Below are 19,484 nucleotides of genomic sequence, written 5' to 3' on the forward strand. Positions count from 1 at the left end.
GCTTGCGGGGGGTGGAGGTAGGGGGGAGGTGTCCCCCCCCCGCAGTGGCAGAAACCTTAGATGTCTTTCTCTTAATCGATCTTTCGTTCCAAGGTTATTTTGCCTTTGGTCTTTTTAATTGTTGATATCTGTGTTTGTGTATATGTATATATATATATATATATATATATATATATATATATATATATATATATATATATATATATATATATATATATAATATATATATATATATATATATGTGTGTGTATATATGTGTGTGTGTATATAAATACACTGTATATATGTATATATATACACACAAATATATATGTTTATTTATGTTTATTTATATATGTATAAATATACATGTATATATATATATATATATATATATATATATATATATATATATATATATATATATATATATGTGTGTGTGTGTGTGTGTGTGTGTGTGTGTACAGTATGTATATACACACACACCACCTACTTGCAGTAAGACTCGTTCTTCTTTTATTTAACGTTTGCAGTTATATTCGAATGTGTTCTTCAAGGACACCACTAGATCAAAATAGACCTGAGCCACAATCATGTTCATAACCTAATTTCGACTCATCTAACCTTTAGTCACTAAAGAATCTTCCCTCCTGCCGCAAAAACCCTTTGTAGGTGATTTGCTTTTTTTTTTACTCTTGTCACGGTTTTGTTGAAGCTCTCTGTCTTCGTGGAAGCCTTTGGCGCAGCCTTTGACGCTCACGTGTCGTAGAGGAATAACAAATAGGACCAAAGACCCTAGGTGGTAAGTCTTCTAGAAATTTAAACAAAGGCTCTCCAGTTGCTTTCTTAATGTTTATTATTTTATTTCCTATATTTATATTTATATATATATATATATATATATATATATATATATATATATATATATATATATATATATATATATATATATTTTTAATTTTTCTGGCAGCCTGCATCCTTGAAAAGAGCCATGGCAGCAGGCACAGCCAAAATAATCTTTTAACTACTTAATCATGGATGAACCCCATGTGCAGAAAACCCCCCACATCTGCTATTTATATGCAGAGTTGTTAGCGGTGTGTCCCCCTATCCAGGTCATACACTGTTCAGTTCACCTGTATCAAACAGAAACTTTCAAGTTTCTTGACATGAGGTCTTCCGTTTCGGCACTCCTCCTGTTTCTTCTAAACAGCACTTTTTGGTTTTCTGTAAAAGAAAACCATTGTGCCGGTTTTGTCTGTCCGTCCGCACTTTATTCTGTCCGCACTTTTTTTTCTGTCCGCACTTTTTCTGCCCGCCCTCAGATCTTAAAAACCACTGAGGCTGGAGGGTTGCAAATTGGTATGTTGATCACCCATCCTCCAATCATCAAACATACCAAACTGCAGAACTCAAGCCTCAGTAGTTTTATTTTTTTTTTATTTCATTTTAGGTTAAAGTTACCCGTAATCGTGCTTCTGTCAGCGATATAGGATAGGCCATCACAGAGTCGTGGTTAAAGTTTCATAGGTCGCGGTTCATACAGCATTGTACCGAGACCACCGAAAGTTCAATCATTTTCGGTGGTCTTCATTATACGCTGTAGCAGCTATACAGAAAACTCGATTGCGCCAAAGAAATTTCGGCGCAATTTTTTACTTGTTTATGCTTAATGTCACCTTCCTCTCAAATCTTCTGAATTATACACAATCCAAAAAAACCTAACGTACTCCATTCGTGACACATAACCTTCTAAACCTAATCCAGAGTCTTAATTATACAGAAACAATCATCTCCAACATTTCATTTACTGTCTGCATTTATTGCGACCAGTGATATAACGGATTCTGTTTCCTCGCCTTAAGGAAAGGTATGTAATTATGAAACTAGACATTAGACTTTTTTGATAATTAATTTTTTTAGCTAAAGCGACCAACATCGGAATAATTTCCAAACCAGCCGACAGACTTTGTAAAGGTTGATTTCGAGTTCAGCCGATGCATTAAAAAGTTGAAATTGCGATGTAAGGGAATTAAAGAGATGAGAGATTTATAAAAACGCTTGAAAGGGTCTATTGTACTCATTAACATGGCGTATACCAAAGCACATTTATTAAGACTAATTTAGTAGATCTTTGAACCTCATTTTGTCCTATTTCTGCTTGCGACAGACTGCCAGTCTCAGAACTTGCTATAGACCTATTCAAGGTTGGTATATGGATCTTGGGTATATTAATGGCACTGATGTAAACCCTTTGCTTAACCATTTTCCTTCGCCCGTGCTTTGGATGGCTAAGTCGTTGCAAATTTTGTTGCCAATGTGTTTTGCTCAATAGAATCGCTAATTCCATATCCGTTACCCACTTGAGATACTTAGAAACCAGATAAAAGAGGGAAAATGGAAAAGAATAGTGCTTAACAGGAATGAAGGGGTTGTCCTGCCTGTTAATTACAGCATAATATGAGCTAGGGAACACGGTACCGGGAAGGGAGTTCCGTAGGTCCCCGATTTTGTAATTGCTTCCCACACCTTTGTCATAGAATTTTCTAGTCAAATTGAGTGAATTTTGGAAACGCGTAAATACTTCTTTGCTTCATACTCCGATATTTAAATCAGATCCTACTACTGGACAATTGGTCTTATGTTCTTCAGTATATTTGTCCATGTGCCGTACCTATTAATTTTTTGTTGAGATATGTGGGTATTCGTTTCGATTCATGTTTAGAATTTTTATTTATTTATTTGAAGGCTCTTTCGTCGTGTGAACAGTGTCATTTAATTCTGAATAAACAAAATACAAAAACAAAAAAATTAAAGTAAGGCACGGCTTCAGTTGGGATTCTGAGCTCTCTCTCTCTCTCTCTCTCTCTCTCTCTCTCTCTCTCTCTCTCTCTCTCTCTCTCTCTCTCTCTCTCTGTCGTTGAAAGTTTGTTTATTGGCCCGAAGAACATCGAGAACACAAGACTTGGCAGCCAAAGCTCATATCTGACAGAGGGACAGTTGGAGAGTTTAACTGAGAAAAAATCCAGCACCAAACAAAGAAGCATCGGTGGTTAGCTCCAACACGCGAATAAAGAAACCAGATCTTTGCAGGCTGGAAAGTGTGGGGGAGTTTTGACGGCATCTTCCCTTTAATTGACCTTGGGGTAGTGGGTTAGCCCCTAAGTAATGCAAGTGTTCAACTCTCACTTTTTAGTTTTCTGTAAAAGAAAACTATTGAGATGGCTATTTGTCTGTCCGTCCGCACTTTTTCTGTCCGCCCTCAGATCTTAAAAACCACTGAGGCTAGTGGGCTGCAAATTGGTGTGTTGATCATGCACCCTCCACTCATCAAACATAGCTGACTGCAGCACTCTAGCCTCAGTAGTTTTTATTTTATTTAAGGTTAAAGTTAGCCATGATCGTGCGCCTCGCACCGCTATAGGTGCTAACAACACAGGCCGCCACCGGGCCATGGGTGAAAGTTTCATGGGCCGCGGCTGAGAGTTTCATGGGCCGTGACTGAGAGTTTCATACAGCATTTATACGGTGTACAGAAAACTCGGTTGCGCCGAAGAAACTTCGGCGCATTTTTTACTTGTTTTTTCTAGGTTACACACACCTTGCTTTCTTAACGCGTTACATTGTCAGATTGTTTTAGCTGAGTTACATCTTGCATTCTTTAACCTTCTCAGGGATTTTGTTATTAAATGGAGCACATTTTTGTTTATCAGGGAATGATTGCATGAATGCAAATTTATATTCAATACAAGAATACAAATCTGCATATGTATACATTTATTTGTAAGAAAAATTGTATTTCTTTCAGCGGTTTTACGTTTTTTTTTTGGTTTTACTTAAGAAAGTATTAACGGTAATGTGAAAGAAATATAATGATTATATATTGTAAGTCCTGATCTGATCTGAGAGAGAGAGAGAGAGAGAGAGAGAGAGAGAGAGAGAGAAGAGAGAGAGAGAGATGAACTGATTGATTGATTTTGATGTAACTAACTGTTCAGACAACTACCGTGGTTATGTAAATTGAAAATAAGAGTTTTTCTATTATAATTTCCTTGAGATTATGTACTAATAAAAAATCTAGCTCAACGTCAACGCAGTTAATGAATAATAGTAAATGCTGTCTCACATTCCAACCCCACAAGTAAGTGTAAAAAACCTATTATGATTAATAAAAGACAAGAAATTAAAAAATGATTTATTTTTAAGAATAACAATGTCAGTAAATTAAAAATTCACATGGATTAAAACATACCCTCCTAGAACCCTTCTTAATATGTTAGGTATTGCTGATTAGTGGAACTGTTTTATTATTTTATTGTATTATTGTATAATTTTAATATTTTATTATTTTATCACTGTATGAGTAACGTCTTTAGTGTTGAACGGTTGTGAAGACTGACTAATTGAAGCATATCAAACTGGCGTTGCAACAAAAGACCATCCCAGACGTTGCTGCTTCAGGTTTTCCAAGATTTTATATAAGTGTACTTATACACTACTTATCCGTCTTCTCTTCCTCTTGCTTTTCGTATCATAAGAGTTTTCCACCTCGGCCGTTTAATGCCGGCGCTCATTGAGATGATGGTTTTAACACGCCTGTAAAAATGCTTTAGTTTGCATCTCATTTGTTTAATGCACTTTGCTGTCAACGTTCTCCTTCCATGCTTGCACTTGCCAGAATTTTTCGCTTTTGCATAATTGTCTAACATCCTGCTCATAAACTCATTATCTCTTAGATAATTTTCCACAAGTTGTGAAAACTAGATTCATTTAAGAAGGAATGAAGGATTTTAGTATTAAAAATTATATAACACCGAAAATAATTTTTTTTTAAGAACATAAAGAATAACAAAAAGGTGGTTTGGCGGTCCAAATGAAGATAGATATGAATGCTTCAAAAAAAAAAAAAAAAATGCTTCAAAAAAAAGTGAAGATATGAATGCTTCAAAAAAAAAAAAACGTGAAAGATGAAAGGTGAAACATTTTTCAGCTTCCGTAACTTGCACGTTTTAACGTTCCTCAAGGAGGAGGAAGTGCCCCTGAAGATTAAATATTCTGTGGAATAAAAATGCGTTACGATGATGACATACCAGATGGGCGTTTTCAGAGAAGGGCCTTCAAATATGAACTCGAATACATACATACATACATACAGCGTGTTCAGAGAAGGGCCTTCAAATACAAACTAGAATACATGCATAAATACATACAGACATTCACATACACGTGTGTATATATATATATATATATATATATATATATATATATATATATATATATATATATATATATATATATATATATATATATATATATATATATATATATATATATATATATATACATAATTCATCAGTTTTCCTTGTGATGTTGTGCATCTCAAAAGTCACGTATTACTGTGATCTGTTATATATATATATATATATATATATATATATATATATATATATATATATATATATATATATATATATATATATATATATATATGCAACTAGGTTTGATCTGCCCTTCACATTATCAGCTCCAAGATGGAGAACTCTATGCGTCTGTCTGAGAGGTCAGTTTACTGGTATCGAAAAGTAGTTGTCTTTAAAGAAAAATTTCTCTCTCTCTCTCTCTCTCTCTCTCTCTCTCTCTCTCTCTCTCTCTCTCTCTCCTTCCTTTGGGAGGCTAAATGTTGGGTCACTTGGCCGTCTTAATCCTCCCACCAAAAAGTCATCTATAAAAATATCTTTCTCCAAAATTCTCACACCGACCTTTCTCGCCCGAAAAGACTCCTGGGTGCGTCTTTTTTTTTTTTTTTTTTTTTGAGTTAGGTGGTGGGCCCAGGTTCTTCCTTCAGATTTTTCACGATTTTTGGGAGACAGTTTATATCATATGCCCTCCCCCCCTTTTTTTTATTGATGCGTATGGAGTAGAAATAAATTTTTTGGCTTTTTTTCTCGTGGTACCGGTAATTCTCTCTCTCTCTCTCTCTCTCTCTCTCTCTCTCTCTCTCTCTCTCTCTCTCTCTCTCTCACCTCGTATAATATATATATATATAAAATATATATGTATGTATATATGGAGTAGAAAATGTTTTGGCATTTATTTTTGTTTTGTATGCTATATATAATTCATTCTCTCTCTACCGCCTATTTAATATATATATATATATATATGTATGTATATATGTATGTATGGAGTAAAAAATGTTTTGTTATTTAATTTTGTTTTGTCGTGGTAGCGATAATTCTCTATCTCTCTCTCTCTCTCTTGAAGTTTAATATATAATAATATATAATATATATATATATACATATATATATATATATATATAGTAGAAATAAATGTTTTGTTATTTAATATATAGCGATAATTCTCTATATATAATATGTATATGTGTACATATATATATATATATATATATATATATATATATATATATATATATATATATATATATATATATATATATATATATATATATATATATATATATTCGTTCATAGAAGGAACATGATAATACAGTTTGCATGTGTACATATGTACGCGATACTTTATCGCTTTCAATTTCCTCTAACTGATTTATTATATGGATTATTCGATCACTAATACTTATGACCATCATTAGATTACGATCATTTTATTGTGCGTTTGTAATGAGAACGGTAGTGGCGTAAAATCCACTGAATTTGGAATCGTTTTATTTCCAAATTAACCAGAATCCTGTTTTGCATGAACTAATGCAAATCTACCAAGGGAATTTCATTTTAATTAGATTTTTATTTTTTTCATTGGATAAATTAACTTGGATGGGCGGTTTTGTAGAACAGGTATACTCTGGAGAGAGACAGAGTGACAGAAAATTGATAAAATGAAGTGGTAAAAAGATAAAAAAAATTATATATATATATATATATATATATATATATATATATATATATATATATATATATATATATATATATATATATATATATATATATATATATATGTGGCGCTGAAGATATGTAGGTTAGTAGGTAAAGTGTGGAGAGCAATACGAGGGGTTTGTGGCGAAAGAGAATCATGTGCAAAATTGATTGATAAGAAGATGGGTCTTGAATGGGGCGTGAAATGGCTGATATTGGCAGATGACCCAATACTGACTGGAGCCGCTGAAGAGGAACTGCAGAGGTTATCGAAGGAGGAGAATGCTGAGAGTCAGTGTGAGCGAGAGTAGAGTAAAGGCTGATTCACATCATAATATCACGTCACCGACACATCACGTCACGTCAAAGTACGTGAGAATTTCTTACATGTAGTCAAGTGGGCTTTTTCACACCATCACGTCACGTCACCATCAAGCACACGGCGTCCACCGTCGCATCACGACACATTTTCTTGGAAAGAATATTTTGACGGGACGTGACGGTGCTCATGCAAGTTTCTTAGCTAAATCTGTGAGTCGCTGAGGTTGGGCACGAACTGAACGGGATTGTGATTGATAGTGTGAATACAAGGCACGGCTGATGGGACGGTGACGTGACGTAATGTGTCGGTGACGTGATGGTATAATGTGAATTAGCCATTATGGAGCAAGCAGGAATCATCAGAATGGAGACGTGAATGTTTTTATGGACTGTGAGAGAATGGAATCTTCCAGTAGATTCTTGTAAGTGTTGGGGGAAAAAGATGATAGTAGAATGAGAGAAGAAGTGTGCCACAGAATTGGCGAAGTACTGAAGGTGGCAGGTTGTGTGCAAAAGACTGGGAGGAGAATATATGAAAGGATTGTTGAACCTACCCCCCTCAAAGGAAGTGAAATGTGGATGCATAATGCGAGGGAAAGAAAATAGGTAGAAGCTGTAAAGATGAAGTGTTTACTTCGTCTTTGTAGTATAAGAAGAATTTGACGGATGAGAAAAGTGGAAATGTACAAGAGTGGTGAAAGGCTTAGTGCAGGAGGATGGAGGGATTAGGTTGTTTGAAGATAGTTTGGGTACGCGGAAAGGAAGGAGGATGATAAGTTGGTGAATGAAATACTTAACTCGAAAATGTTTAGAGAAAGGAAGAGAGGGAGAAAGGGATGAATAGAGGGTGTAACAAGAGCGCTGCAAAGAAGGGACCTCAGTCTCTTGGAAGCAAGAGTATGCTTAGGATAGATGTTCAATGCGCAGTGTGTGTGTGTGTGTGTGTGTGTGTGTGTGTGTGTGTGTGTGTGTGTGTGTGTAGGGGGTAGGGTGTTCAACGCGCTTCTGGTGAGCCTTCTGCATATGTATATAAAGTAGCTAGTGTTGCAGAAGTTTCCTGCGCCGGTGGTCGTCCGTAATTCATGTACAAACACATACATACAAATACATACAAATTTATATATATATATATATATATATATATATATATATATATATATATATATATATATATATATATATATATATATCACAAAATCCAGGAAGGAAAAGGAACAATGGAGTGCTGCAAGGCCTTTCGACTTCTTGTCCTTTACTTAGCAGACTAAGTAAGGACAAGAAGTCGAAAGGCCTTGCAGTACTCCAATGCTTCCCTTCCTTCCTGGACTTTGTCTCTATTTATGTATTCATCACATTCCATATTTTCGTGATTCATTTATATATATATATATATATATATATATATATATATATATATATATATATATATATATATATATATATATATATATATATATATATATATATATATATATATATATATATACGTTCTTTATTCCACCGGAAAATCCTAAAACAAGGCAAGGTAAATGGGAGTCATTTGGAGAGAAGGGAGCCGCTGCGGAAACAAATCACCGCGATAAGGAAAATTTAAGGGATGTTTTTGGAGTGAAGTATAGCAAAGAAAATATCATCATTCAACACATGTGCCTCCTTGCGAAGAAAAATGTGTTGTTGTTCAACGTACCTGTGAAAAGTTAGGAAAAATGAAGCCCTCTGACTTGTTAATAATTTTTTTTTATTTTGTAAATAACATATGAAAAAATTTGACAAGTGAACCCAACTTATTTATGAAAACGGGTAAACAATTAAGTAGTATATTTGTAAGCAGATGGGTTTAAATTTACATGCCTTGTTTATTTTTTATCAACGTTTATTACATAAAACCACAGGAAGTTCACCTAAGTGTCTGCTTCTCTTGACTTGGTCAACATAAGAGTGGGTCTTGGAAAAATAAAAACAACCTCCTTCTCTTATGTCTGTGCTCGTCCTCTATTTCCTTACAAGAAGAAAGCATTAGTGCCCTGTGTAAGTGTGTGTGTGTGTGTGTGTGTGTGTGTGTGTGTGTGTGTGTGCGCGCGTGCGCATGTGTATGCTTGACGTGAGTAAAATGGCTGACAGACTTGGTAATATTATAATGTCGTTTCTGGTTCAGTTTGTAAAATGTATCTGTTTAGATTCTCCTCTACCGTTCATTCATTGAAACCGTTATTTCGTAAAGAATTAATGTATACTGCATACATGTTTTGTAATACTATATAACTGTGTGCGTACGGATGCATGTGTATATGCTCTGGAGGGAGACAGAGAGAGACAGAGACTTTGAGAAAATGGGGTTGACTTTGCAGATAAGTTCATAATTAGATTTGCAGGGGTTTGAAATTTATCGATGTAGTAAATTTGTGTTTAGGAGGGAAACGAATGGAGGGGAAATAATGACAGCATTTGTTTCCGTAATTTCATAATACTTCTCTCCCTCTTTCTGTGTGTGTGTGTGTGTGTGTGTGTGTCAGCACAGGTCTGGTCAACCCCACTAGTTCTTGAACATACTGAGGAAACGTCTTAAGTAATGACGTAGTTAGTAAGACTGCGAGAGGCAAAGGATAGACAGAATATTGTTGGTAGCAAGATTGCGCGAGAGAGAGAGAGAGAGAGAGAGAGAGAGAGAGAGAGAGAGAAAGAATTTGGGAAGATTCTCCCCCTCCCTCTCCCTACCCTTGCCCTAAATGATGTGTACTAGATGCGTAGGTCTTCTATGAAATACAGGCTCTCTATATAGACATTGGGCTCAACACACCAGCTTACTAGGGCGATGCGAGCGTGCAAGCCGAGTGGGCGGCAGTAATGCATATTCTGAATACTTAATACCAGTGAAGCCTAAAGTTTCCCGATCTTTTTGCTTAGGAGGCCAGGGCTTTTGGATATTGCTTCAACGTTGCTTAGTTATCGTTTTCCATTTATTAAGTCGCTCATCTCCTATCTTCTTTTTATAGTTTTTTTGTTTTTACCGTCTGTTACTTCTTTGGTTTCTGTCCAATTCTATCTGTAGATCACTTCAGCAACCCCTGAACTCACTCTCCTCCAGAGTTCTTATACCATTCAAGCCTGCCTGCTCCCCCCCCCTCCTCCTCCTCCTGCCTGTCTCCATTATTAGATTTTCTCTCGGGTTCTGCTGCGGAATATATTGCTGGAGAATTCGGTGCCGAAAACTGACTCCCTTGGGCAAGGGAGGAAAGGGGGAATCTGGCTGTAGGTCTTTTTTTTTTTTTAACCTTATTTAACTTTTTTTTTTATAACTGTGAAGGCGGATGATTGAACGTAGTTGGAGACAGTAACATTTTCGTTTGTGCTAATGGTATCTGATGAATAACGAAAGAAATGTACTAACTTTGTGCTTACAAAGGTCTGTAGAACTAGAATATAAAACTTGCTGCGCCGTCCCATCTTAATCTGCGGAAGTTGCTGCGAGGGTTTTGAAAACTGCAAAGTTAAGGCAAGGTGCCGGAATGTTGGTGTCTGTCGGCGCTAGAGAAAAGGAGCATTTGCATTTTACGAGAGGAGTACTCTTATACTTTCACATGCGTTCATTCAGTGGAGTTTCGTATAGAATTTGAAATTTCCTTTCCTCACTCTGCTCCGTGGTTGATGGACTTGAGAAGATTTTTTTTGTGGGGATGCGTTTTGTACGATTTTGGTTAAATCTGAATAGTTGAAGTGTTCCTAATGGTATGCGGTACATACGGTTATTTTCCTTAAGGTGCTTGGGAACACTGTAATTATTGTGGTTTACAAGAATACGTATACAGATGGGCGACTCAGTAAATATACATACACATATATATACACAATTGTTGTGTGCATTAGTAGAATTTCTAACAGGACCTCATTCAAACTGGATGATAGCCTATGTATTCAGAAAAAGTTAAAAGCTTTCTCGGACGCACAGTCCTCATTATCAAGTATCCGTACGGATACTTGGTAATGAGGACTGTTTGTCAAGAAAGCTTGTAACTTTTTCTGAATAAATATCTCCACTAGATACCATCCAGTTTGAATGAGGTCCTGTTAGTAATATATATATATATATATATATATATATATATATATATATATATATATATATATATATATGTATATGTGTGTGTGTGTGTGTGTGTGTGTGTGTGTGTGTGTGTGTGTGTTTATGTATTACAGAGATCGCTCTGGTCAATGTTATTTAAGATATTCGAAAAAATTAATGATTTTCGTTCCAGTGCAGTAAGTCTCTTTTGTCTTCTCAGAGGGATGGTCCTGCGCATCTGCCTTTAGATTACTGCGTTCATTTTTGGCCGCGTTTCTTCATGAGTTTGCCCCCTGGATAGGATTGAAGTAAATGCAGTTCGTCTGATCAATGACCTGGCCCTTCACCTTTCACGTTAGCGGAGAGAGAGTCCTCCTCCTTCCGTCACTCGGCTTAGGTCTTTTCCTCTGATGACATGCTTTGGAATTCTCTCTCTCTCTCTCTCTCTCTCTCTCTCTCTCTCTCTCTCTCTCTCTCTCTCTCTCTCTCTCTCTCTTACCTTTCGCAATCTCCTTCTAGTTGATTCCAGTGATACCTTTTTTATTTCACTTCTTCATGGGTTCATGGACCGTTTCGTTAAAGATTATTAAAGTCATTGATTCATTTTTATAATGATTATCTCTGTTCCGTTAAAAATGAAGGCAATATTTAAGCAAATTGGTAGTTGCACGGCACTTACAGCATGTCAAGGACAATATTTTGCTTTGCATTTTATTGTTGTAGACTGATAGTTAAGTGTAGAGTACACATTACGCATGTGTAGCAAGATATCCCTGACCTATATTGAAAAGATAAGAGTAACTCGAATATCTTCTAATATAAAAAAAAAGTCTGTCTTGGAAATATCGTAATTTCCCTACCAAGTAGAAGGAAAATTCTTATTGATTAATCCGCCCCTGCTTATCTCCTCTTTGATAGCGTTTGATAACAGATTTACAGCAGTCGTAATGATAAGATTCTCCTTTCGGCACACGATCTTTTTTTTTTTTTTTAGATAATTGGAGCGCTTCGCACCTGAGATCATATCAACCCATGCGCTCTCCCTCTGAAATATTGATCTGGATATTCGGTATACATATGCATCGGTGAAATCTTCAGTTAATGCGCAGTATATGCAGGATCTCATGAAATACTAACCCGTGATGCAACCCATGTTGACCTTCCTTGGAACATTAAACTGGTACCAAGTATAATGGTAGCTTCCTTGAGATATTAAATTGAAATTCAGCATATTATGTTGTTACTCAGTGACTCGGCAGATGTTGGTTTTCTCGATTTATTAATCTGATATTCGGGTTTTATTTTTCTCCTGAAGTATTAAGATATTACTCAGCACATGTTGACTTATCTGAGGTGTTAAGCTGATATTCTTCCAGAATTTGAGCGTCAGCTCCGGCTACCACAAAATAGTACATTTCATAATTAATAAAGAAATATACCACAAGAATCCTGGTGCTTGGTAAATAGTGTATGAAGTTTGCATCGTAATATGGTTGGGTAATCTCTCCAGCATGTCTGAATATTTAATTTCTATATGTTATTTGTTGGTGCAGTAGTCTTTTGGAAATTTGAGAATATTCTTGAAGTTTCAGCGGAAATATGAATGATTTCATTTGTTAACATTGCATTAGACAATTTATTCGCCAGTATTTTGGGCAATCCTAGACAATTGTCAACAAACTTTTGTAAATCGTATTTTCTAAAATATACGATTTACAAGTCTGTTGACAAGTGTCCAGGGCGATATAAGTCCTGTAATGACATGAAAATTGTTAGGAGCAGATAAAGCAATTTCATGGAAGATTAAACTGTGACGTTTCATCATTTGGTAACGCAATTTGGGAGGGTGATGTGACAATATCCTGTCCTTCATCGAGAGGAGGAAGTAATAGAGTATGTCAGTTTACGGAATAAATGAATGCAGTGTTATGGGATGGACAGAAATTTACGAGGTCGAGAATGTACAAAGCAGCGAGGATATTTAAGCCTTTGTCAGAACAATCTCCTAGGAAAATGATTTGCTTTATATTGTCAGAGAGAGTAAGTTAAGTGATTACGTCAACCACTGACAAATTATAGTATGGATGGAGGAAATTGATATCCGACCAGAATTATTGTCATTTCACCGTGCACTTTATTTTATGTCTCAGACGTTTTCCAATAGTTCCTCCTCGTCTTCTTCGTCTGCTACTTCTTCTTTTTATTATTATGTTAAAAAATTAGCCTTTTTAGTATTAACTTCGCTCTACAGTAGATACATTATCAGGAGGCAGTAGCTGAAGGAAATTACACGTCCGCAGGGTCGTCTCGACCATGAACAATATCATTCAAGTTTTGAATTTTAGGCCCTTTCAGTATTTCATTCCACTTGCCCAGACAGTATGTTTGTGTAGCTTTTTAGTCAAAAAACGAAATTTTGAAAATATGTTAGAAATAATGTGGGGTTGGAATATTTAAAGTTTTGTAGATATGTTTGAATATATTTGATATATATATATATATATATATATATATATATATATATATATATATATATATAAATATATATATATAAATATATATATATATATATATATATATATATATATATATATATATATATATATATATATATATATATATATTGTGTGTATCCCTCATATGTTAAAGTTGAACGGAGGAAACTTAAAACTCCAAGCAGCAACCTTTTTCAATAATACTTAACGAACGTCATCGTGCCATGTGCAAATAATATTAACTGCAACGACTTTCTCCACTAGAAGCAATGTTTTGAATAATAATACTTTATTCCATCGTGTTATGTGCAAATAAAAATAGTGTCATTACATTTCTGTATGAAGCCAACGTATTCATTTATTTAGCACGAGTCAACAACAGGAGGCAGAAAGAGAAGCCTTATGTAGTTTATGAGGTATATATTAATATAATACCAATACTTGCTATAAATAATTGTGTATTGTTAATTTACTAGAAAAACTAAGCAAGAAGTGTCCTTTGGTTTTCTGCATCTGTTAGAACGTAATTGTTCTGTGTATGCCATAAAATCAGCTGTTGTTTTTATATTATATATATATGTGTCTGTATTCATACTCATCGAGAGGATATTTTTTGGGGGGGAAGGGGACAACTATTCATATTCGTTTATTCCCAACTCCTACAAAACACATCTTTTCAAACTAAGCATACATTTTGACTTTAGTTTAGCAGCTGATGTAATTTGTGTATGAACTAGACATTACCTTACCTGTTTTCAACATAATTATCTGCGACCTGATTAAATATAATATAGTTATTGATTTAGGAGGATGAATTAATTTGGGTGTTGGGAAAAAGTGAGTGAATGCCTGCTTCATCCTGAAAAAAAAAAAAAATAGCAACTAGATAAATAAAAATTAAGGTAATTTATATAGCTCGCCATACGCTGTACACATTCACCTTGAAGCAGCCATGACCCTCCCATGTAAATGATGAGGTGTACAAGTAGAGCATCCCCTTCAAGTCGACGTGCAAGTGATTGATTGATTGTTTTTATTTGCAGAAACGTCTACAGAAAGAGCTGATGTCGCTGCTGAAGGAACCCCCACCTGGTGTCACAGTCGACGTTGATCAAGCACACACGAAGCTTACAGAGTAAGTGTTTCCCTTTTACAATTCTGAATTAGCAGCTGTTAGCGTTCGGTATGGTGATTACTCGGATTGGTGACCGCCAATGAATGTTAAGGAACTTGCGACAGACCCCAGGAGTCTGGTGAGAGCGCTCGAGTCACAATGAGAGGCGAAAGGCTAGCTCGGCATTGATGATTAGGATTAGAATGGTGTAGGTTTCATTTGTTTTCTCTTGCGTTATGTGTCTGTATGTCAGCAGGATTGCACAAAAAGTCAACTGGGTTTTCACGAGAATTTTACCAAAGATGGTCACGTGGCTGACACCACGTGGTTAAGTTGTAGAGAGGAATGTAACGTTCTGGGAGAATTTTTTTTTTTTTTTTTTTTTTTTTTTTTGTGCGGATTGCTCGCCCACGGTGGCGACATACAGTCTCCGTTGAAAAATTTTTCTTTACTTTTTCTCTGGGAATAACGCTTCTTACATTGTACACAAATCGGGGCGTATCACAGTCTTAGTTGCCTTAAGCAATTATCTAAATTGCATTAGTGTTTACGATAAACCGTGGTGTTATGCCAGAACTTGATTTACCCTTGAAAGCACCAGAAGGTAAAGACTCTTTTTGTTAGGACAAAAAACAAAGGATAATTTAAATTATAATAAAGGTAGAAATGTGTTCCTACCTAGTTCATATTTTTCACGGGTAAATATAGAGCGTACATTTTTATTCATTTATCACTTTTACCACAAAATTAAGGCTTTAGTTTTTCAGTGCTGTCATATTTATTTGCAAGTTTCGAAAAAAATCATATTTTCACTATATGATGAACACATCCGGTATTTTGTCAATTGGCTTCTTTCACATTCAGTAGAAATTAAAATGAGTTTTTTGCCATATCTTCTGTCACTACTGATAAAACATTATTCATGCCCTCTGATATGTCAAGTTTTTTTTTCTGATAAATAGCGTATCTGGCTTGCGACATGCGTTAATTTTCAAACTAACATTTCATGCGCTCTAGTTTCATAATTTTTTCGCTGCTGGCTAAGCTTTGGTCCTTAATACCTATGTTTTCCCTTAGCAAAGCGCGTAATTATGTACATATATATGTGTGTGTTTGTGTTTTCACTGGGATTATTTATGACAGTCTCAAAGCATTCCATGTGCAAGATCACTAGAACACATTGATAGTTAATTGATTCGGCATTCTTGAAAGGAAAAAGAGTAAGACGGAATTTCCTGCTTATCAATGTCTTTTTTTCATGTAAAACATTATTAATATGCTAATCAAATGTCTTGGTGTAAATAAATGATTAGACATCAAGATGGATAGGATAATGGATTCTTAAACAAAATAAAAGTAGGCAAGGACTGGACTTAGAGCTTGTGGTTTGTCACGATCGTCGTAGTCAGTACATGATGTATGCTTCCAACTTGTTTGGTAGAAATTTATGGCGGATTCTCAAAGAAAAGATTTAGTGGCCAGTACTGTGATTGTTAGAATCTCATCTCCCTTTGAAAGAATGCATTCTTTAAGTGTGTTTAATGTTGGTCTTTAGAGTTTTGTATTCTTGTTTATCGTGAATTTATGTACAGTAATATGTCCCCTCCTAGAAATACAAAATTGCTCATTACAGACCAGACTGAATTATTTGCTGTTAAGTGCTTTTACATTGGTATTGATATCTGTTAATTCCGATTTTACGTAATATTTAAGTTCTTCTGAATACTGCAGGGTATATGGTGCTATATACTCAAGGAAGAAGAGGCATCAGCAGCTTCAACAGTAATACAAAAAGCGAAAGTTGGTGAACTAAGTGAAGTTATCGTAATTCTGGAGTTGAAATGAAACTGTATATTTATGAAACGAAAGATCGTTGATTCAACTGCTGAGGAGAAAAGGGAGGCCTTCCCGATATATGCCATAAAAATATATTCCATGTAGAGTCGGATGAGGCTCATATAAAGCCAGAGGGTAAATGGAAAATGCATATGACAGCATTTAAAAGGACCATCCCGCCTCTCACAGGCCAACTTAGGCCTACAGTATGTTATCAGCCTTCCTCGACATTTTGCTGTGCTTGGGGTTGAGTTCCCCAAGCTATCCAATCTTAATCTTTAAAGGAAGCCAGGAATCAAAATAGAAATTTGTTGTAGAAGCACAAAGGAAAGTTAGTAAACAATAGAGGATTTAGGAAAAGTGAAACTATTCACATGAGTGAACACAACGAATGCAGCCCCTAATACGGTCACTAAAGAAGAAGGGAAGGGTGGAGGGGAGGTGGGGACAGATTATTCAGATACCGCAGGAAGAGGCAGCTGAAACTCTTGACAAATTACGGGAGTTAAAACATTAGGATTATAAATGAATACAATTAGAGGCTGTCAGCGTTGCTGAATTGTCCGAGCTGAAACAGTATGGCCATAAATAAGAAATTTAGAAATGTAGGAGAAATAAATACAACCAGTGGTGGGTAGTTTTCATAAGATGTTTCCGTCGCAGGTTTTCCAGCAAAACTTTAAAAAATGTAAGAAGAAAAGCATCGAGGTCCTTAGATTTCCCGATAAAATATCAAGATAGGCATAAAATAGGATTGGTGATCACCAGTCTATTTTTTCCCCGCCTCGCTGCGTCCATATTGTCAGTCGAAGAGGTTATGAGAATCTTTATGCGCTGAGAAATTTCGTCTCTCTTCTAAGGACTCGTAGTTTCGGGTTAAGGAATAGTCGCAGCTGCTTTTGATAAATGGAAATAATAGGCTAAAGGAAATCCATGAGGCAAATTCGACGGCTTTTTTTTTCAGAAACCAAAGACAATTTCTATTTGATCCATAAAATTTTATTTTCCTTCGGAGAACGGGGTGCTCTTGACTGAAATGAGAGAGAGAGAGAGAGAGAGAGAGAGAGAGAGAGAGAGAGAGAGAGAGAGAGAGAGAGAGAGAGAGAGAGAGTTTAAAATGAGGTTTTGTATCAGGCCCAATCTTAGTTAAATCATCGAAGAAAAAACAAGCCAAAATGCAGTCAAACAAGAGAAGCTATGAGGAAAGTCAAATTCAATATGCGATCTTCCAAAAATGTCAAGAAAGCATGGATATCAAATAGCCATCAAAAAGAAAGTTAGAGGAAAACTCAGAACCTCAGAAAGGATAATAAAGAGCCAAAATGGAAGCTAAATGAAACAATCCAAGGCAAAATTTCAGGATATCAAAGTAAAAATAAACAAAAGACCCATACGAGAGTTCGTTTAAGGAAAAAAAAACGACCCAAAAATAAGTCATTCAAGTGAAAGTTCAGGGAAAGCAGAAAAATGTCTTTAGCACAGATAATACGAATGACATTAGAGTGGGTAGAGTTTGAAGACGATTATGACTAGCTGGAAAAAGACACTTAAAGGCGATGGAGCCACGGAAGTGTACTGTGTCAAGTGAATCTTTTACTTTATGATTATCATTTTAAAACCAGTTATTTAGTTTTTATTTTGACCTGTGAAACTTTTCGTAATTTTTGTTGGCAGCGGCAATTATTATCAAAAATATAATAATAGCCTTTGTGTTAACAGTATATATAATTTAATTAATGCAATATATATTTATACAATCCAAAGACAGAGGAAGAGATAAAAAACGGTCTTTACGCATAATTTCATCATTTATCTTCTTTTCTGTCTTCTTTGGAGAGAGGAAAAACTAAAGTAAATATATATGTAAATATGTACCCCTTTTTCACCCCGGGCCATTCTTTGATTGTGCGCCAGAGGGAATTTATTCTGGACGCAGTCTGGAGGGGTCCCAGAAGTACTCGAGATGAGGAGAGGAAATTCCATTCCCTGTTCTTCGCATCAGTAGTCGTATGAATATTCTAAACCAGTTCTCTCGGATGAAGGTTGTCAATATAGGGGTAGGGGCGGCCGAGGGGTATCCTGTATTCAGGTTTTGTTTGTTTTCATGTTGAGAGAGAGAGAGAGAGCTTTCCATTTGTTGTCGCATGTGAATTGGGCCATGTTTGGAAGTGAATGCGTGCTTGGCTGTCTCCGATTTATGATTGCCCGACAGAACGAGAACAGTTGTTCGTCTCTCATACATTTTTTTTTTTTGTGAATGTTTTTGAAGTGCTGTTTCTTTTTAATTGTGAATTTATAGTTTGCTGATGTTTTTAAAAAAAAAATCACGCTGTATGCTTCTCTACCCCTGAACATAGGTACTCTCAATCTTTTTGTGTACATGTCCTCTTCTTACGATCTTCTAAAAAGGAAAACTAGGAAGTCAGCGAATGTGACAATACCATTAACTCATCCAACAATTTACGTCTTACTGTGTGTGTGCCTCGAAATCTACCGGAAGAGAGCGTAGTATATCCCATAATGCCAAAGAACTTTTAACTATTATCTTTGGTAAGAAACCTGACTGAAGAGGTTGAAATTATCTGCTTTTGCGTTAAAAGTCAACAGTTGTTCTTGAAGGAATTGGTCATAATGGATGGTTTTGAGTATCTCATGGAATTTATTTTCATGCAACATTTTTTTTTTTTGGTAATGACATAAAAAGTGACAAGTGACTCTTCATGTTAAAAATAAAACCCCCTTTTTTTTATTTGAAAATTCCCCAAATCCATCAGTTCGTGAGA

At 35.6% G+C, this 19,484-nt stretch overlaps 1 protein-coding gene across 3 annotated transcripts in view; it reads left to right on the forward strand.

Moving 5' to 3' along the window:
* Nucleotides 1-19,484, forward strand: part of LOC136836260 (ubiquitin-conjugating enzyme E2 W) — a 429,437-nt gene that overhangs the window by 386,796 nt on the left and 23,157 nt on the right. For all 3 annotated transcript variants that reach the window (XM_067100267.1, XM_067100268.1, XM_067100266.1), the window contains one exon: nucleotides 14,795-14,886. In XM_067100267.1, the coding sequence (XP_066956368.1) occupies nucleotides 14,795-14,886 (92 nt within the window). The remainder of the gene's footprint in view (nucleotides 1-14,794; nucleotides 14,887-19,484) is intronic.

This window comes from Macrobrachium rosenbergii, chromosome 56 (genome assembly GCF_040412425.1).
Source record: "Macrobrachium rosenbergii isolate ZJJX-2024 chromosome 56, ASM4041242v1, whole genome shotgun sequence".
In the NCBI taxonomy this organism is placed as follows: domain Eukaryota; kingdom Metazoa; phylum Arthropoda; class Malacostraca; order Decapoda; family Palaemonidae; genus Macrobrachium; species Macrobrachium rosenbergii.